The 19484-nt window shown below is 55.5% G+C and overlaps 1 protein-coding gene across 1 annotated transcript in view; it reads left to right on the top strand.

The window, feature by feature from the left end:
* The window catches only part of NTNG2 (netrin G2), a 71324-nt gene that overhangs the window by 11234 nt on the left and 40606 nt on the right, over window positions 1–19484 (top strand). The window contains exon 2 of the mRNA XM_007453113.1: window positions 17275–17918. Coding sequence (XP_007453175.1) covers window positions 17275–17918 — 644 coding nt within the window. The remainder of the gene's footprint in view (window positions 1–17274; window positions 17919–19484) is intronic.

Below are 19484 nucleotides of genomic sequence, written 5' to 3'. Positions count from 1 at the left end.
AAAAAAAAAAAAAAAAAAAAAAAAAAAAAAAAGAAATGCTGGTGATAATTATCCCTCATCTCAAGCAGATGGTGCAGTTTGGGAGGGGTCTTAGAGATTATCTAAGCCAGAAGAACCCGGATATCTCTAAGCACATTACAGTGGACTACTCAAGGGAAAGTGGGTGCCTGGAACCTGGCTGCTGGCATCCTCTGCCGCTGCCCCGGGCCCCTGAGCCCCCACCCCCGGAAATCCTAGGGTTCCTGTGAACACAATATGAAACCACTAATAGAGTCCAACTTCTGCCCCATTTCCTACATGGGGAAACTGAGGCCCAACGGGATGGACTGACTTCCTCGGGCCCCAGTGAGGGAGCAGCAGACCCGGGAGGTTCAACCGTAAGCCATGGGCTCTCCCACAAGAGTGGACTGGAGCCCTGGGGACACGAGGCCCTCCACACCAGGTCCCCGTGCATCCAGTCACATCCTGGATTTGACCACATGTGGTGGCATTAGGTGGGGGACCTGGAATGCCTCCCAGCGTGCGCTGGAGCTACACCTTCAGGGTAGGCATGGCCGTAAGGTTAAAGTTTGCTCTCTGGCCTGCTCAGGTGAGCTCCCACACCTGTGTGTAGCCCCTGGTGACTCAGCCCTGCTCAGAGCTGGCTCTTGCAGGCCCTGGGGATCCTAAGACCCCTGCCCTGGCCCGTCCGCAAGCTGTGGTTCTCCTTGCTGTGGCAGCACTGTGAAAGGTGGACAGGAAGGGGATGTTTGTGGGAGCTGGGCAAGGCCAGGGGTGAGGCAGGGTGGGGGGCAGAATGTTAGGGATCACAGCAAAGTCAGCCTCGGCGATTACCCTCCGATGTCGGGCTGGGGTGCATGTGGTCCAACCCCGGCCCGCAGCTGGGAGCTTCAGGAAGCAAGAGCCAGGGATACACTCTTGTGTGTCTCACCACACGCTGGTGTTTCTTCCACCAGCCGCATCTCGTGGGTTTTCGCTACCATTTCCCGAGGCCTCCCTGTGGGCCGGGTACCCTGCATATGCATTTTCTGTGCATAGCGTTTGTGTTTTCTCCGCAGCACTGGGGCGGGTATACTGCAAATGAAGGGAGGGAGGCTCAGAGAGGTGGAGAGACTTACCCAAGTTTGCACAGCAGCAAGAAAGCCAGCATCTGTCTCCGGGGCCTTGACCACTGTCCCATCCTGCCTTGTCAAAAGTCAGGATCACTGTCCTTGGGGACCCGAGATCCCAAGGTGCAACCACATCACCCCTCAGGGCCTCGTTGGTAGGAAGGAATTAAATCCACGTTTGTGGATCCCTCCAGATCTGCACCTGGGGCTTTCTGGAGCTGCCCTTCCTGTTAAAGCGTCCTGGGCCCGTCTGCAAGGACCTGGCGGTATTCTCCCCCAGCACAGTTTGTCCTGGGGGCTTTGGGACAACTTGGACCCCCTCGGTCCTGCATTCCAGCTCCCTCCTGTTGCCTGAGTCATTTGTCCACTTGACTCCAAGTGTCAACCAGGGAAATAAAAGGAAATGAAACACGGCCAGGGCATTTCCCCTCAGTCGTAGCAGAAGTCCGTTTTTGGGCAAAAGATGAAAAGAAGGAGAATGAGAGATGGAGCCTGCAGGTAACCCCAGAGCCTCGTCAGCCACCGCAGCACGCCCCCGCCTGAGTCCCCAGAAAGTGCATGGTGCCCATATGGGAGACCGCAGGTTCCTGAATTGTCCCCTCCACCTGGGGAATCAAGAGACAGCAAAGGCAGGTGACAGCAGAAGGAGAAGCCAGTGGGCCAAAGAGCATATGCCCTGTTCCCACCCCAGGCACCATCTAAAACCCCTTGCCAACAGCTCTGAGGCTGGCATCTTGCTGGGTCTGGGCTTCTGGGGATCAGGCTCCACGCTGGATTGGCTGCCAGGGGCTGGGTGCCCTTGGGCCTCGGCCCGCCTTTGGGATGTAAATTTCCTGCCTTCACCAGAGTGGGTCTATGTATTCACCCTCCAGACCCCGCTGCATTCCTAGATTTTGCTTCTGGCATTTGGGACTTTCAGACTTAGAGAGAGGAAGAGGGAGGGGCATGGAGAGAGCAATAGCCTCCCAGGCACTGGAGGACCCGGAGGGGATGGGCAAAGGCAGGACACCAACCTCAGCTCAGCTGCAAAACCCCAGAGCAGTGCCTCCTTCTCTGGAGGGGTCTCAGCCCCTTTGAGAATCCACGGTGCTCTTCCTGGAAGGATGGAGCAGTGCCTCCTTCTCTGGAGGGGTCTCAGCCCCTTTGAGAATCCACGGTGCTCTTCCTGGAACGATGCGTGTGCGCGCGCGCGCGCGCGCGCACACACACACACACACACACACACACACACACACACACACACACACACACACACACACACACACACACACACACACACACACACGGTTGCAAACACTCACAAGGCTTCCCAGACCACCCTGAGTCCACATGTGGGCCCCTATGCTCCCTCTGGGGGCTCTTAAGCTCAGGAAAATCCCCATTTGTCTTCTTGTAACTGACTGATCCTGTTGTCTGAGGCTTTTCTTTTTTTTTTTTTTGCAGTACGCGGGCCTCTCACTGTTGCGGCCTCTCCCGTTGCGGAGCACAGTCTCCGGACGTGCAGGCTCAGCAGCCATGGGTCACGGGCCCAGCCGCTCCATGGCATGTGGGATCCTCCCGTACCGGAGCACGAACCCGTGTCCCCTGCATCGGCAGGCGGACTCTCCACCACTGCGCCACCAGGGAAGCCCTGGAGTCTTTTTTAAAGACAAATTCTTGTGTCGCTTTTCCCAAGATTCTGACTTCTGATTGACTGATTTAGAGCTTTTTGTGGAGTAATTTTGTTAATTTTCCTTCTTCAATTAAACACGAACCCGCGTCCCCTGCATCGGCAGGCGGACTCTCAACCACTGCGCCACCAGGGAAGCCCCTGAGGCTTTTCTTGATTCCACATCTTCCACCACCTCTTCAGACCAGCAAAAGCTCATATTTATTGAGTGCCGACTGCATACCAAGCACTTGACCTGAAGTTGCTCATTGAACCCACCCAGAACGCTTAACGACAGATCCTATATTTATACCCATTTTCAATATGAGGAACCTGAGGTTCAGAGAGGTTAAGCCACTTGCTCAAAGTCACACAGCTTCCAAGTAGAGGAGCCTGGCACCTCCACTCCAGGCTCCCTGGACCCAGTGCCTAGCTCCTAACCAGGCTGCTTAGCTGACCTGAGGCGCTCTGAGTCTCTGTCTCACGGTTAGATTGAGGTGGTTGTTGTGTGTGTATGTGCGTGTGCGCGTGCGTGCACGTGTGTGTGGCCGTTTTGCTGGGGGAGTGTACTGTCCCTGTCTGCCTTTCCTCCCCCAGCACTCCTTGGCAGCCTGAGCAAGGAGGGCTGGGGAGGAGTGACGGCAGTGTTTTGCCCACCCCCTCTACCCCTTGAGACATGATGGAGTCTGCTAATCCGATTATTTGATAATTCACTTATTTCATGTCTATTTGGCAGTGTGTGGGCTCCCACGCACCAGCTTCAGGGAAGGCGAGATGGCTTTGCCTGGAGGAATCCGATCTGTTTTTCTGGGGAAGGAGTGGGGAAAAAATATACCCAAGAATGGACAATAATGGACCTAAAAATAGAGGGTGGAGGGAAGTGGGGGCGGGGAGAGAGGCATCTGCCTTCCACTGGGCCTGCTTGCACCCGGCAGCTCCCCCCGCTCCCACCTGTGGGTTCCCCAAGGGTCTGGCTGCCTCTCAGCCTGGGGGAGAGGCATGGGAATGGGGAGCGGAAGGAAAGCAAGGCTGGGAGCCAGGTGCCACTCCAAGATGGAGAATTGTCCCATCGAAGGGTCCTCCGGGCTATGGCCTTGACCTTGGCTGCACGTCAGAGTCTCCTGGGGAGCTGTAACCAGCCAATGCCTGGGAAGGGACCTACCCCTGAGGGTCTGATGTGGTTGGTCCGGGGTGCCCCTAGGTGAGTCAACATGAAAACCACTCTAAGGGGTGTCTCCACAGCAGGAATAGGGGTTCAGATTTGGGGGCTCTCTCCTCCTTTGGCCCCGGGTCTCCTAAACCTGTGCAGACTCTTGGTTCTGTCCGGGTGCTCATCCCACTTGAGTGTCCTCAGCTGAGCCTCACAGTGGACTCACCTGGGAGCTCTTAACATCCCCCCCCGCCCAAACCTGCCGGGGCTTCAGCCCCACCTGCTACTGCAGAGTCTCTAGGGTGGGCCTGGGACGAGGATTTATTCAAGCTGGGTGGTCCCAGGATGAAGCCAAGTTTGAGAACCAACATTTCAGTCTTGCCCAGGACGGCACTGGGTCCCTTCCAGCTATAAGCATCTTGTCTTTTCATCTTAAGCATCTTGGTTTTTTGAATTCAAAGACTAGAGGGGGAGAGAGATTGCTCTCAGAATCTTTCCTTCCATCTGAACTGCAGGCACCCCATCCTTGCTCTGGCTTCCTGGGACCTGAAGGGTGCTGGCCGCCACCTTACCCTTTGTTCCCAGGTTCTTAACCTCTCTTTCTGAAAGGAGGCTGCCCAGCCAGAGTCAGGGCCTTCCCTGCAGCTGCTAAATGTCAAGGCTGCCGGCTGGCTCCAGGCCTCCCCTTCCACCTTATCTCCTGCTACCCACCAGGCTCCTGGTCCATCCAAGCACGTTAACTCCTCTCTACCTGTGGCTTTTGCACGTCTGGTCTGGCCGTTCGCTTGATCCCGCTACATAGCGCACCCTCCTCACAGCCCGGTCAAATCTCCCTCCACCTGTCCATATCCAGCCCACCCATCCTTCTGGGCCTGTCCTTCTGAAACCCCACCTCCTCCAGGAAGCCTTCCTGACCTTCCCAGCCAGTTCCCCTCCAGGCTTGTCATCCGTGCCATACTCTGGTGGTCACAGCACGGTGGTCAATGCTCCCATGAGGGGTCAAAGGTTACTGCAGGTATGACCTCGAGTCAGTGCCTGGCCTCTGGGGGCCTCAGTCCCCTCAGCTATAAAGCAGGGATGATGGTGAGAGCTGGGCTGACATCACTGTACAGGTGCCCTTCTTTGGACCAACTGTAGCAGGCGCCCCAACCTGGCCAGGCATCTGAGTCACTGCAGGGGGTTTTGAGTGGTTGGTTGTTTGGTGGCTTGGTTCGCTTTCAACATGGAGCAGACCTTCTGGTCTTAGTGCCCAGAGATACTTTCATCTCTTTCTTCCTCGCAAGGATGTGGATGGGCAGCCAGGTTTGATGGCTGCTTTTTCAGGGCCATTTTACACGTTAGACATAGTTGTTGAATAAGGAAGGAACAAATAAATGAAACCTTACCAGCTCAGGCTTGCCTCTCTCACCGCCACCAAGGGCTTCATCGGTAGAGCGAGGCACCTGTCCAGTTGTGCCCGGGGGTGGGGCAGGCCCAGACACTTCTTTCTCTTTCCTCTACCCGGCCGCTTCTTACGCCTCAGAGACCAGCAAGAAGCCCTAGAAAGTCTCAGCTTGTGGCCATTGGCACAATCAGGTCCCATCCGACCAGGTGCTGCATCCACTCCTGACACCTCCTTTTCAATGTGGAGGACCTGGAGAGGGGACCCACCCAGGAGCGGGAGTCGCTCTGCAAACCTTAATTAAGCATCTTGCGTGTGACAGGCCCCGCTCCTGTCTTCACAGAGCACGCAGTGGGGAGGGGACCACACAGTAATTAACAGGAGAAGTCGCTAAGGAAAACCCATCAAGTGCCCATCTCGGGAGGGAGGTGTTGGCCAGGGTGTTCTCCGAGGAAGGGAGGGTTAGCAGACACCTGCAAAGGGGTGGAGGGGAGGAGCTCCAGACAGAGGTGGCGAAGCCCAGGTGGGATGGGGGATGGGCATCAAGATAGGAAGGAGAGATTCCAGGGTCCAAAACAAGGTGGAAATTGACCTCAATGGGATCATACAATGATTTGTAAGCATTTTGTGTACATTTTGTAGACTCCGTGGCACAAAAGTTCATTTCATCTTCCCTAAACCAAGGACTGACCCTGTGGGCAGAGGCAGGGTAGCATAGCGGGCTCTTTATAGAGCATATATTGGGGAGCTTCTAACACCAGCTCTGCCCTTTGCTCAGCAAAGTGCCATTGAATAGGTTTTCTAACCTATCGGTGCCTTGGCTTCTCCATTTTGAAAATAATTATTAGGATCGTCATGAATAGAGAAAAGGAAATTTCACACGAAAAATCACGATCTCAGTGTCTGGTGCTAAGAAAAATACTCGGTAGGGAAGTTTAAAAAAGAAAACGGAAGCAAGGCAAGATGAGAAGCGAGATAGGTGGGCGAGGTGGGCAGAGCCAGGACCAGCTTGGGTTTGGAATTTATCCGAAGAGGGTGCTCTGGGGTGCAGCTCTGGGGTGCTGAAACACACGGCTGCTTTCTAGGGTGTGCCTGGTGGCAGGTCGGGGCGGGGAGGCCGGAGGGGTTGGTGGTGGCAGGGGGTGGACAGGGCAACTGTCAGGGGAGGGGGCTGCCGGGATGCATCTTCAACCTCAACCCTCTTGGACCCTCCCCTTTCAGCCGGTGGTCCCACCAGCCTTGGGGCTCTTTCAGGACCCACCGAGGCCCCAGTGCTCTTCAGCAAGAAAGCCAAGGGCAGCTCTCAGAATGGAGAAGAGGGGCTCTGCAAAGGCCCCAGGGGTCTGGGGAAGGCGGCTCCCCTGAGTACTCCAGCCAGGCCCCTCCGAGGGGGCTGCTCGCCCCCCACACTGCATCCTCCAAGCCGCATTTTTTCCTCCGTGATAAAATATTCATGTCAGCAGAGCAGGCCCTCTTTGGGAAGGCTGCCTGTGTCTCGCTTCTGCTTTGTACAAGCTTTTAAAGAGCAGGACGCTTTTCCTACTCTCTAAGCATTTTCTAAGTCCTCAATCAATAATGCACTTTACCCGGCTTCTCTGGATGCAGCTTTTCTTCCTCTCTGCACCCTTCCCCCGACCCTGCCCCGATTTCTCTCTCTTTCTCTCTCTCTTTCTTTCTTTTGTCCTTCTGTCTCTCCCTATTTACTTTTATTTACTTTTTTTTCTAAATGTGTTCCACGAAAGTGTTGAGCTGTTTGGGTGGCGAGCCTCGGATGGGGAGTGGGGTGGGCGGGCAGGGAGGATGGAGAGAGGCCAGGGCAGCTGCCAGGCAGGCGGGTCCTTGGATGAACAGGTGGAGTCTGTGTGCGAGGCGGGGCGAGGAGGAACGCTGAGCCTTCCCGCTGGCCCTGGTGGGGAAGCCGTTTGAGCTCCTGGCACGGGGGAAGAGGAGGGCTTGGGCTAATCCGGCCTCTCACTCTCCTTTTTCTAATCAATTAGAAAATGTTTACAGCATAACCAGAGAAAAGAGGACAAACATGTACGTAGAAGAAAGGGGGCCTGGAGCAAAGGCAGTATGCAGAGTGTGAGTCAAAATACATCGCCAAACTTTCTAAGGAGCCGGCAGTCCAGATTGGCCTATCTGCTTTTTATAGTAATGAGTTCCCTGTCGTGGAAGGTATGCAAATGAAGAGCTGCCATCCCTTGTCTGAGAGAGATGCCCACGTGGATCTGGTCAGTTATGTGGTACCCAGTGAGGGGCTGGGGTGCAGCAGGTGCCCGTGTGGGGAGGGTCCTACAGGGATCAACCCAGGCACTCTTCAGCTGGGATAGAATTTCCCACCCCAAACATTCCTAAAAATCTGGCTGTGGCAAGAATCTGCATGTGCCCAGGATGGAGTGAAATATTTCCTTTTTTTTTTTTTTTTTTTAAAGGAATACAATTTTGAGTTCCTGGAGAGATTAACCCTTGTCTAGCCAGAGCCTTGGCAAGACCTCACCCCACCCTCTCTGGCTGTTCAGCTGATGGACAGCCTCTCTGGGTCTGCAGTGGTGGAAGCAGTGTTTGGCGTTGCGTCCTTGTCCGTCTCCTGGACAGCTCGTCCGCCAGGGCAGCCCTATGCCTCAGGTGGTCAGAAAGGCTGGCTGGCTGGGTCTGTCGGGGAAGTCAGAGTCAGGGCGAGGAGGACTGAGGAAGTGGGTCCCTGCCCCGCTGCTAGAACAGCACCTGGGCCGGCTGCTTTCCACTCCCCTCAGTAACCGCACAGTCCTCCCTGGGTGATGCCGGGAGGGTCGCTTACCCTCACTGAGCCGCATCAGAGCAATGGGATCCAGTGAGGCACGTTAGGAAGGGCGCATTGGGACTTCCCTGGAGTTCAGTGGTTAGGACTCTGCGCTTCCACTGCAGGGGGCATGGCTTCTATCCCTGGTTGGGGAAAGAAGATCCCGCATGACTCGCGGTGCAGCCAAAATATTTTTTTAAAAAAAGAAAAGGGCATGTTGAATAACTGCTCAAAAGATACCATCCTTAGATCCAACTGTCAAGGATCCTCACCGAGTTTGGAAATATTTATCAAATGCCACTTTGTGCAAATCACTACTGGGAGTGCGGGGTGGCAAGGATGAGCCAGACCCGGCCCCTGCTGTCCCAGAGTCCAGTCTCAGTCACGGAAGGTTCTGGAAGGAGGTAAATGTGGGCAGGGGTGAAATGAAAGGGGGGCTGGAGCAGAGTGGAGGGCTGCTCCAAGCAGCTGCAGAACTGAAGTGCGTTTCCTAAGTTACGGCCTGGCTCAGGAGGTGGCCCGTGACTCTGGGTCCAAGGCAGACCTTGGACCAGGAGATGCCCACGGTGGCTGGCTCGGGATCAGGGTCTGGGGTGGGGGTGGGGAGGACATCACTGTGGCTTCTGGAGAGTCATTGCCAGGATGGATGAGCCCTGGGAAGACACCTTCCCCTGCCTGAGTGACGGCCAGGCTGGGAAGAAATGGCTCCAAGGAGAAACAAAACCAGAAAATTACAAGAGGAGCCTCCCTGGCCAGCTGCAGCTCCTGCCCCGAAATAACACGAGGGTCGGTTTCTGCTGATTCACGAGCAGGGAGGGGTGACCTTGCTCGTGTCCAGGGCTTTTGCTCGGAAAGAAACCAGAAAAAGGGAAGGGAGAGAGGCCTGGGGGATCGGGTTGGGAGGAGTTAGAGGCAGGACAGGGATCAATGAAACCGCAGAAGGAGAAGGGGGGCGGGGCGAGGGGCGGAGCAGAGGGAGGGAGGGAGAGAGAGTTAGAGACCTCAGCGCAGCTAGAATTGGAATCGGCTCCCAACAGAATCTCCGTTTCCGATGTGTTAATAATTTATCCCCGCCGCAACTTTTCTTACCAATAAACAGGAAATAATTTGTTAAGGAGAATTCCCCCGGCACCCTGGCTTTCTCCCTGGGATGAGGGCGTGGGGATGTGTCTCTGCACCCTTTCATCGAACTGGTGTGGGCGACCGAGGAACTTGGACTCGGGGAGGTGAGAGTCAGAGCTCAGTCGTTTCATGAATGGGGAAACCACGGCACAGGCAGGGCAAGGCCCCACCCAAGGTCACACACGGGGTCAGGGACAGTCTCCGGGATCCCAACTCCATGATCTCATGGGTCGGCGACCAGGCCCAAAGAGTTTCCCCCTGAAGTTCTAGAAGCATCATCCAAGGCGGAGGGTGGGGCTAGCTCCTCTGTGGGTTGCCTCCCCGCCACTGTTGCTCCTGCCTAAGTCCCGTTCTGTAAGACGGGGCTGTGCTGCCCCGCCTTCCCCTAAGCGCCCCGCCGGGGTCCCCGGGGGAAGGCCGTGTTCCGAGTCCTTGCCCAGCCCCTCTTGCCCAGGGCTGTCCCTGGCAGCCCCCCGCCTCCAGCCTCCCACCCGCAGATGCCCCAGCCCCAGCTGAGGTTGGTGGGGCTGAGGATGAGACTTCAGCTAGCAACTTGGCAGACAGGTTCAAAAAAATCTGTCAGCTGCTAAACTGTTCCCTGGGTTCGCCCACACGCCTCGGTGGCACCGGAGCCTCTGGGGAGTGGCGCGCGGCTGGGGCGCCAGCCGCCTTTCCCTCTGGGTGAGGGGCACAGTTCCTGACTTGTGTCCAAGCCCGACGCCCTGGCTTCTTGTCCCACCTCGGCCACTGAGGAGCCCTGTGACCTTGAGACGTTGCTCAGTCCCCTTCCTCTGCAGAATGTAAGTAAAAGGACCCCATCCTCCAGGATAAAGCATATGCAGGGCTTAAGTATGGCCGTGGACCTTGCCCTTGGCCCAGGCCACGGGGCTGGTGATAGTCAAGATGCTCTCCCTATACCCCTTGTCCACAAGCCCGGGCCACCCAAAGCGCTTGCCACGTGGCACCTGGTGCAATTCTCAGGACCGCCCATGAAGTCAGCATTCGCAGCCTCCCTGGACTTTCATTCACTGGACAGAGCTTTCCTGAGTCCCCGGAAAGCGCAAGGTCTGGGCTGCAGTGGGGAAGGAGGCGGGGGAGGCCACGGCCCTCCTGGTACTTGCCCTGCAGTTGGGAACCTAAGGCTCACGGCAGTGGAGTGACTGCTCAAGTGCCCAGTGAGCGGCCGAGCCCTGTACCCGCCCTCCCAGTTACAGAAGGCAAAGCCCTTCCCGCCACACTGTGGCCCGCTGCTCCGCAAAGACCCGGACCTGCTTTGGCGGTGTCCGGCAGTGGTGTGATTTTGTCCCAGCACAGGTTTGGATGGCAAGGCCAGTCTGCAGGAAGTTGTTTATTCCTCCTCCTAAGACTTGCTTACAATTCCGGTGACTGCCCCGTCCACGCTCTCCTTGGTTAAGGACCCAGAAAGACAGATAGCCAGACTTCCCCCAGGCAGGTGACCTCCATCTCTGCTAACAGTCAGCTTTCCCACTCGATGATATATATATTTGTAAATTTTTCATTTTAAAAACTTAATTAATTTATTTATCGGCTGCGTTGGGTCTTCATTGCTGCGCGTGGGCTTTCTCTAGTTGCGGCGAGCGGGGGCTACTCTTCGTTGCGGTGCGCGGGCTTCTCATTGCGGTGGCTTCTCTTGTTGCGGAGCACAGGCTCTAGGCGCGTGGGCTTCATTAGTTGTGGCTCGCGGGCTCAGTATTTGTGGCTCGCGGGCTCCAGAGCACAGGCTCAGTAGTTGTGGTGCACGGGCTTAGTTGCTCCGCGGCATGTGGGATCTCCCCGGACCAGGGCTCAGTACCCCTGTCCCCTGCATTGGCAGGCAGATTCTCAACCACTGCGCCACCACGGAAACCCTCGATGATGTTTTTTGCTGGTAGCTTGTCTCTGCTCTTTACAACCTGGCCTCTGACTCCAGCTGCACCCTTTGCACAAAAAAATAACATAAAAGCAAAAGCACTGAAGAGACAGTTGCAAGGTCTCTTCAATGAAAAGCCTGGTATGAAATGTTTCTCTGTAGAACAGTTGGTCCAGGTGACTCCTGCTCGGTGTCTGTGGAGATTTGTCCCCACCCCGTTCTCTGCCGGTGCTGGTGCCCAGGCTGACTGCCTTCCCCTCGCCCTGCACCCCGGCCTTCACCCCTCCAGCTGTGCTGCCCCACTTTGCAGGTGACTTGCCTTTGTGTATCTGCAGAGATAAGTGAGCCGCAGATATGATGGGCTTGGTTTCCCCAGGATTTCCTTGCTGGGGTCACACAGGATCCAGAGGAAGTGATGCAGGGCTGGCAAGTACTTGGTTTCTTGTCTGGGAAATGGAAATGCCCTACCTCCTGGGGCTGCCGGGAGGATGCGGCCGGGATGGATGTGCAGTGCCCAGCCCGCCCTGGCCCATGGTTGGCATTCAGTGAATGTCATGATCGTCACGCCCTTTCAAGCCAGCAGTCCCCACTGGGGTCAGTGTCGTGTGCGGAGCTCCTGGCTCCACCGTGAAGAGACCAGGTGCCCTTCAGCCTTACTTCTTCCCGTGGAAGGTTGCTGGGCAAACCCTTGACCTAGTGTACGTGAAGCTGCTGTTTAATAATAATTGCTATCATTTGAGGACATTTCCTAGGCATTTCATACAGATTATCTCATGTGATATTGGATGAGAAAATACTCAGAGAGGCAAAGCAACTTTCTCAAGGTCACACAGCCTCAAGGGGTTGAGCCAAGATTGAGCCCAAGGCTTTCAGACCCCAACACCAGTTTCCTTAACTGTTTAACCCCAGAACAGGCGTTCCTAACTGGGGAAATGGGACCCCACGAGTCCCCTAAGTGGAAAACGTGATGTGTTACATTTTTCCAGAGAACATCCTAAGGTTTTTAAACAGGGGTATGATTTTTTTTTTTTTTTTTTTGATTATATGATTTTTATTCTTCAGTTTGTTAATGTATATATCACATTGGTTGATTTGCAGATAATGAACCATCCTTGCCTCCCGGAGATTAACCCCAGTTGATCATGTTGTATGATCTTTTTAATGTATTGTTGAATTCAATTTGCTAATTTTTTTTTTTTTTTTTTTTTTTGCGGTATGCGGGCCTCTCACTGTTGTGGCCTCTCCCGTTGCGGAGCAACAGGCTCCGGACATGCAGGCTCAGCAGCCATGGCTCACGGGCCCAGCTGCTCTGCGGCATGTGGGATCTTCCCGGACCGGGGCATGAACCCGTGTCCCCTGCATCGGCAGGCGGACTCTCAACTGCTGCGCCACCAGGGAAGCCCCAGGGGTATGATTTTTTGGTTTTGGTGATATTCATGAAATGTCTAAAGAAACAATGACGACTTTTGATAATATCAAAGTTTGGCTCTGCTGTCATCCTGAGAAGTTAGGGGTGTGCCCCAAACATCCCTGGCTCTTTCTCCCCAGTATTAGGCCACTTTATCTTGACGGTGATTAGTTAATCTGATCTCATAGAGATGAGTAGAAATGTGCAGACCTAGGAGGCCAGCCAACGCTGGCCCCCCTGCCGGCCCCTCCCTCACACACGCAGCGATCGGCAGTGTCAGATGCAGCAGCGCTCAGGGTGCGGGGCTCGGGGTGAAACGGCCTTCGCACCCCAGGCTTCCTCCTCGGAATCCTCCCTAGTGAACAGGAGGAAAATGAGGGTATGAGCCACTGGCGCTCGGGAAGGACCGTGGGCGTGAAGCTGCCTTCAGTCGGGGGCACTCTGGCCCCTAAACAGTTAAATGGAATTCCGAGATCTTGGGGTGGGAGCGAGGTGGAAGAAAGAAGAGAAATAGGAGAGAGGGAATTGTGTTGGCGATGGCTTGGGATTTATTTATTGTGCTCGCTGTTGATGAAGCCCGCTCACTCCGCAGCAGGCGCAGGGCTGGTAAATACACAGGCTGATTCATTAGTTTCTGACCATCTGCTTCCCGGGCTGAGGCCGGAGCGGGGGCGGGGGGGGGGGCAGTGAGCCCTGCAGGTTAGGGCAGCTTGGCTCTGGCAGCCAGGTTGGAGCCCCCCATCCCTTGGCAGAGCCGGCTGTGTCAGTCTTCCTGATGACAGACAGGCCGGGTGCAGGGGGGTGGTGAGGGATCCAATGTCCCGCCATGGGGACCACAGGAGGCTGGGCAGGTGAGGGAACGTAGGCAGGGGGGATGGAGAAGGACCCGGGGAGGGAATTCCCTGGATGTCCAGTGGTTAGGACTCGGCGCTCTCACTGCGGAGGGCCCAGGTTCAATCCCTGGTCGGGGAACTAGGGTCCCGCAAGCCACGCGGTGTGGCCAAAAAAAAAGAAAAATAAAAAAGGACCAGGGGAGAGGTGAGGTGTTTCACAGCAGCTGGGGGATGACAGGAATTATATCAACATTCCATATGAGGCCTATTACTATTAATCTAATATCATTCTATTAATAACTAATTAATAGGATGACCAAATAACTGTAACTTAGTGACTGGTTACTGAGGTCCAAGCCCTATAGGGAGGCTTCACTACACTGTCCCAGATAAGCACACTAACGATCCTGTGATGAATGACGAGGGAACTGGGTTCAAAAATGAATCAGGCAAGGAGGGCTTCCTGGAGGAAGTACATGGGGAAAGCTCTAAAAACCCAGAGGAGGGAAAGCAGCTGCAGGGGCACAAGCTCAGAGGTGAGAGGGGATGAGACAGCCGGGGAAAAGGCCCAGCTTCAGTGCTGGGTGGATAGCTTTCCAGGTGGGCAGAGTAGCATGATGCCACCTGGTGCCAGCGTATTGAGGAGCAGGCTGGTAGAGGAGGGCCCCAGAGAGAGCGTCTGGCCTGTTCCTCCCACCCTGACCCACGCTTTGCTCACTTGGGGTGAGGCATGTATCAGTTTGCTAGGGCCTGGGTGGCTTAAACCACAGAAATTTATTTTCTCAGGTTCTGGAGGCTGGAAGTCCAAGGTCAAGGTCTGACCCTTGAAAACCAAGGCAGGCTGGTTTCTTCTGAGGCTTCTCTCCATGACTTGCCGATGGGCCCCTCTTGCAGCATCTTCACATGGTCGTTCTGTGTGCACGTGCCCCAGGGGTCTGTGTATCCAAATTGCCCCTTCTTGTAAGGACACCAGTCAGATTGGATTAGGGCCCACCCTGAGGGCCTCATTGTAATGTAATCACCTTTAAAGGCCCTATTTCCAAACACAGTCACATTCAGAGGTGCTGGGGGTTAAGGCTTCAACATATGAATTTGGGGGGCGGGGGCGCACAGTACACTCCATAACAAGTTGCCAGGGGCGGCATAAGAAGGGAAGCTGTGGGAAGAGGATGATTGCTGGGTCGGGGGAGGGGAGGATGCCCACTTGGGTACAAACTGTGTCTTCCGGTCCCCAGTGTCCAGGTGTGAGCTCTGAGCCAGCTGAGGGCCTGGGGAGCGGGCTGTACCCCACAGGCAGGCCTGCCCTCCTTTCATCACCAGGCCTGGACTCTACAAGCCACTGAGCCATTCCCATGGGGACTTTCAGCCTCTCCCCGTACCGGGCGACGTCACAAGAGCACCAGCTGGAGTACGGGGAAGCTTGGACCCCCATGGGCCGAGCCAGGCCCCTCTCCCTGCCATGTTGTGTGTGAGGTCCCTAGAGTTCCAGAACACCTCTGAGGTTGTCCAGGACACAAGCAGGCTCGTCCTCAAACCGCTCCCACCCTCAGGGAGTCCTGGGCCAGTCCTGCCCCACCCTGGGCCTCGGTTTCCCCATTTGCTCAGTGAGGGGGGTGGACTCAATGCTGTACCCCTTCCACCCCAAGTTTTCCGGGTCCTGGGAATCAGCAGGTCTGGCCAGGTGGGGTGGATAGTGGTACCACAGGGGACCCAGGACAGAGCTATTTTGGTGGAACCTGCCTCAGTAAACCCCAGAGCCAACCTGCCCGCTGAGGATCCCTGGGTGGCCTAGGAACTGGTCCTCCACTAACGGGCTTCAAAGGTGATGGCCCAAGGTCGCTGCGGTGATGCCGGCTCAGCCCCTCGGGAGACAAGGCGCCCGCTGCCACTGGGAGCCAAATGCCTCATTTTAGAATGTGAGGCTTTAACTCAGATCGAAGCCGCTTTGTGTCTGAGCAAACCAGGGCCCTGAAATATTCATCAAAGGAGCTGCAATTGGTCTGGGGCGCGTACGGTTCTTAGTGACAGTGTTTCCTTTTAATTAATAGCCTTTATTTTTTAGAGCAGTCTTAGGTTTACCGAAAATGGAGCAGACAGTCCAGAGAGCTCCTAAGACCCGTTTCCCCACACAGTTGCCCCATCATTAACAGCCTGCATTAGCGTGGTACCTTTGTTACATGGACGTGTTGTTATTAACGCAAGCCCACGATGACAGTAGGGTTCCCTCTTGGCGTTGCACAAATGTACCATGTCATTTATCCAGCATGACAGTGTCATACAAGATGGCTTCACTGCCCTAAAAATTCCCTGGGCTCCCCCCTACTCATCCCTCCAACCCCCGGCGACCACCACGTTAGTGATATTTTCAGGCCTCTGGGTGAGTTCACACGGCAGACCAGACCCAGGGGATGGATTTGAACTGCGGAGGAGGGAAACCCCGGCTGGAGCCCGCTGGGCCAGGGAGTGGGCTGCCAGCTTTCGGAGGCGGGGGTGAGGGGAGAGGAAGCATGTGGGGGCCGTACCCTGCCTTCCCCAGCCAGTGTCCCCCACTGGGCCTGCCAGGCACGTGCCGAGGACCCGGAAAGGACTGCCACAAGACGCACCCCCTTGAGAGGAACCCGGGCTGTGCGTGAGGCAGACACGCGTGCTATGGGGACAGAGAGCGGGCCCCAGTGACAGGCAGGCCACAGTGCGGCCCCCAGCTCTTCCTAGCAGGGCCTCGGGCAAGGGCCACCGCCTTCCAAAGCCCGGATTGCTTCATCCCGAGCACGGAGAGTTGACACTCCCACACTGTGAGTATTGGCGGTGAGCTAGTTACTAAACAGGAGAGAAATGAGATAATGTGCTGGGCACCAGGTGGCCTTCATCCACCGCCCCTCCTGTTGCTACTAATTGTATTGTCTGAAGGGTCGAGAAGGCGTCTCTGTGTAGGAGATGTTTCAAGAGTCAAATGACCATCAACAGATGAATGGATAAAGAAGACGTGGCACGTATATACAATGGAACATTACTCAGCCATAAAAAGAAACAAAATTGAGCTATTTGTAGTGAGGTGGATGGACCTAGAGACTGTCATACAGAGTGAAGTAAGTCAGAAAGAGAGAAACAAATACCATATGCTAACACATATATATGGAATCAGAAAAAAATGGTGCTGAAGAACCTAGGGGAAGGGCAGGAATGAAGACGCAGACGTAGAGAATAGACTTGAGGACACGGGGAGAGGGAAGGGGCAGCTGGGACGAAGTGAGAGAGTGGCATGGACATATATACACTACCAAATGTAAAACAGATAGCTAGTGGGAAGCAGCCGCATAGCACAGGGAGATCAGCTCGGTGGTTTGTGACCACCTACAGGGGTGGGATAGGGAGGGTGGGAGGGAGGTTCAAGAGGGAGGGGATATGGGGATATACATATGCATATAGCTGATTCACTTTGTTATACAGCAGAAACTAACACACCATTGTAAAGCAGTTATACTCCAATAAAGATGAAAAAAAAGTGTGAGTAGGAATTTGGAGGCAGACAGAGAGTGGAAGGGCATGTCGAGGAGCAGGGATGCCATCTGCAAAGGCTCAGAGGCACAGACAAGGGAGGCCTGGAGGACAGGAGTGCTCAGGTGGGAGACCAGGAACGGTGGCTCCAGATATGGCGGGAGGAGGTCAGAGGTAAAGCGGTAGGGCTTTATCCTCCGGGCAGTGGGGAGCCACGGAGGGTCTCGGAGCAGTGACTAGCTCCCGCCCTTCTTGATTGTCTGAGCTTAGAGTAGGAGCGAATGTGTTTTCTTGGGAGGGCAATAGAGCTGCATGTCTTTATGGGCTTTGGAAGAGAGAGGCTTCCTGGTGCCCGGACGTCAGAGCACAGGCTCTGAGACCTCCGGGCAGACACCGGCGTGGGGCTGGGCTGGGACAAGGCTCCCGGGCCCCCCAGAGCAGTCAGCATCCACCCTGGTCTTCTCCCCCGACCCCTGCAGGAGAACCCCTACCTGTGCAGCAACGAGTGTGACGCCTCCAACCCGGACCTGGCTCACCCGCCCCGGCTCATGTTGGACAGGGAGGATGAGGGCCTGGCCACCTACTGGCAGAGCGTCCCGTGGAGCCGCTACCCCAGCCCGCTGGAGGCCAACATCACCCTGTCGTGGAACAAGAGCCTGGAGCTGACGGACGACGTGGTGGTGACGTTCGAGTACGGCCGGCCCACCGCCATGGTCCTGGAGAAGTCGCTGGACAACGGGCGCACGTGGCAGCCCTACCAGTTCTACGCAGAGGACTGCATGGAGGCCTTCGGCATGCCCGCCCGCCGCGCCCGCGACCTGTCGGCATCGGGTGCCCACCGGGTGCTGTGCACCGAGGAGTACTCGCGCTGGGCCGGCTCCAAGAAGGAGAAACACGTGCGCTTCGAGGTGCGGGACCGCTTCGCCATCTTTGCCGGCCCCAACCTGCGCAACATGGACAACTTGTACACGCGGCTGGAGAGCGCCAAGGGCCTCAAGGAATTCTTCACCCTCACCGACCTGCGCATGCGGCTGCTGCGCCCGGCGCTGGGCGGCACGTATGTGCAGCGGGAAAACCTGTACAAGTATTTCTACGCCATCTCCAACATCGAGGTCATGGGCAGGTAAGGCCCGGGGGCGACCTGGTGCCCAGGATGTTACCTGCTTCCTGGGATATTACCAGATACCTGGAATGTTACCTGAGGCCTGGGATGTTACCTGTTTCCTGGCATGTTATCTGATACCTGGGATGTTACCTGGTACCTAGGACGTTACATGGTTCCTGGGGTAGTACCTGGTTCCTGGGACATTACCTGGTGCCCAGGATGTTACCTGGTTCCTGGGATATTACCAGATACCTGGAATGTTACCTGAGGCCTGGGATGTTACCTGTTTCCTGGCATGTTATCTGATACCTGGGATGTTACCTGGTACCTAGGACGTTACATGGTTCCTGGGGTAGTACCTGGTTCCTGGGACATTACCTGGTACCCAGGATGTTACCTGCTTCCTGGAATATTATCTTGTTCCCAGGATGTTACCTGTTTTCTGGGATATTACCTGATAACCTGGAACGTTACCTGATACCTAGGATGTTACGTGATACCTGGGACATTACCTGGTGTTACATCAAAGGGGCTACCTGCGATTTTCCATGGAGGGAGGTGAATGGTGGATGATAAATGTCCTCCGTAGGGCCCAGGCTACCTCTGGCCACAGGGCTGGGAGGTCTGGACAAGATGGGTGGAGCTGAGCAGACCTGGGCAGTGTGGGTGGGGCTTGAGCTAAAGCCTGGTGCTCAGGAGGTACAATGTAACTGGCCACGGACTCAGTGAATGGGCACTTGTGTCTGGGGGGTGACCGAGACCGCCTTCAGGCTCCAGGATTTGCTAGAAGGACTCACAGAGCCTAGCAAAGCTGTTAAACCCACCGTTGCTGTTGTTACAATGAAAGGATACAGATTACAATCGGCAACAGAAAAAGGTTCAGAGGGCAGGCCCTGGGAGATCGCAGTGCGAGCTTCCCGTCATCCTCTCCCAGTGCAGCAGCCATGTGTGACAGCACGTGTGGAGTAGCGCCAGCCAGGGGAGCTTGCCCGAGCCTGAGTATCCAGGGGTTTTGTTGGGAATTGGTTATGTAGGCGTGGCTGACTGCCCACGTGGTTGACCGTGGTCCCCAATTCCTTGACCCACAGGTCAGGCTGATACTACATGGCCCAAGGCCGCCATCATAAATCACATCATTGGCGTAAATTATCTGGAGTGGCCCAAGGCCCCAGGTAAACAAAGACTCTTATTAGGCAGGACATTCCAAGGCTCATAAACTCCTCCCAGGAGCTAGTTAAGGGCCGGACCTTTCTTTGGACTGTGTAGCGTGTGGACAACCCAACCCTGCTGAGTTATTCCTTTACTCACAGCTTTGGAGAAGATGTTTTGTGGACACTTTTGGGGGAGGCAAAAGACCATCATAGGAGGTAAAAACAGCCTTTGATTCCCAGGAACTCATTAGATTGCAAATGATAAAATGGTCGCACGCTGCCCCAGACCATCTGTTCATTCGACAGATGACCTGCTGGTCAGTAGGGGCAAGGCCTTTTTCCCAAGCCACGGATATAACACCCTGGTCTGCACTCAAGAGCGAGGCTTGGCGGGGGGAGCCCATCGCTGGTAACCAAGGGGTCAATCATAAGG

The sequence above is a fragment of the Lipotes vexillifer genome, unplaced genomic scaffold (genome assembly GCF_000442215.2).
Source record: "Lipotes vexillifer unplaced genomic scaffold, Lipotes_vexillifer_v1.1 scaffold149, whole genome shotgun sequence".
In the NCBI taxonomy this organism is placed as follows: Eukaryota; Metazoa; Chordata; class Mammalia; order Artiodactyla; family Lipotidae; genus Lipotes; species Lipotes vexillifer.
This window is presented reverse-complemented; position numbering and strand designations above follow the sequence as displayed.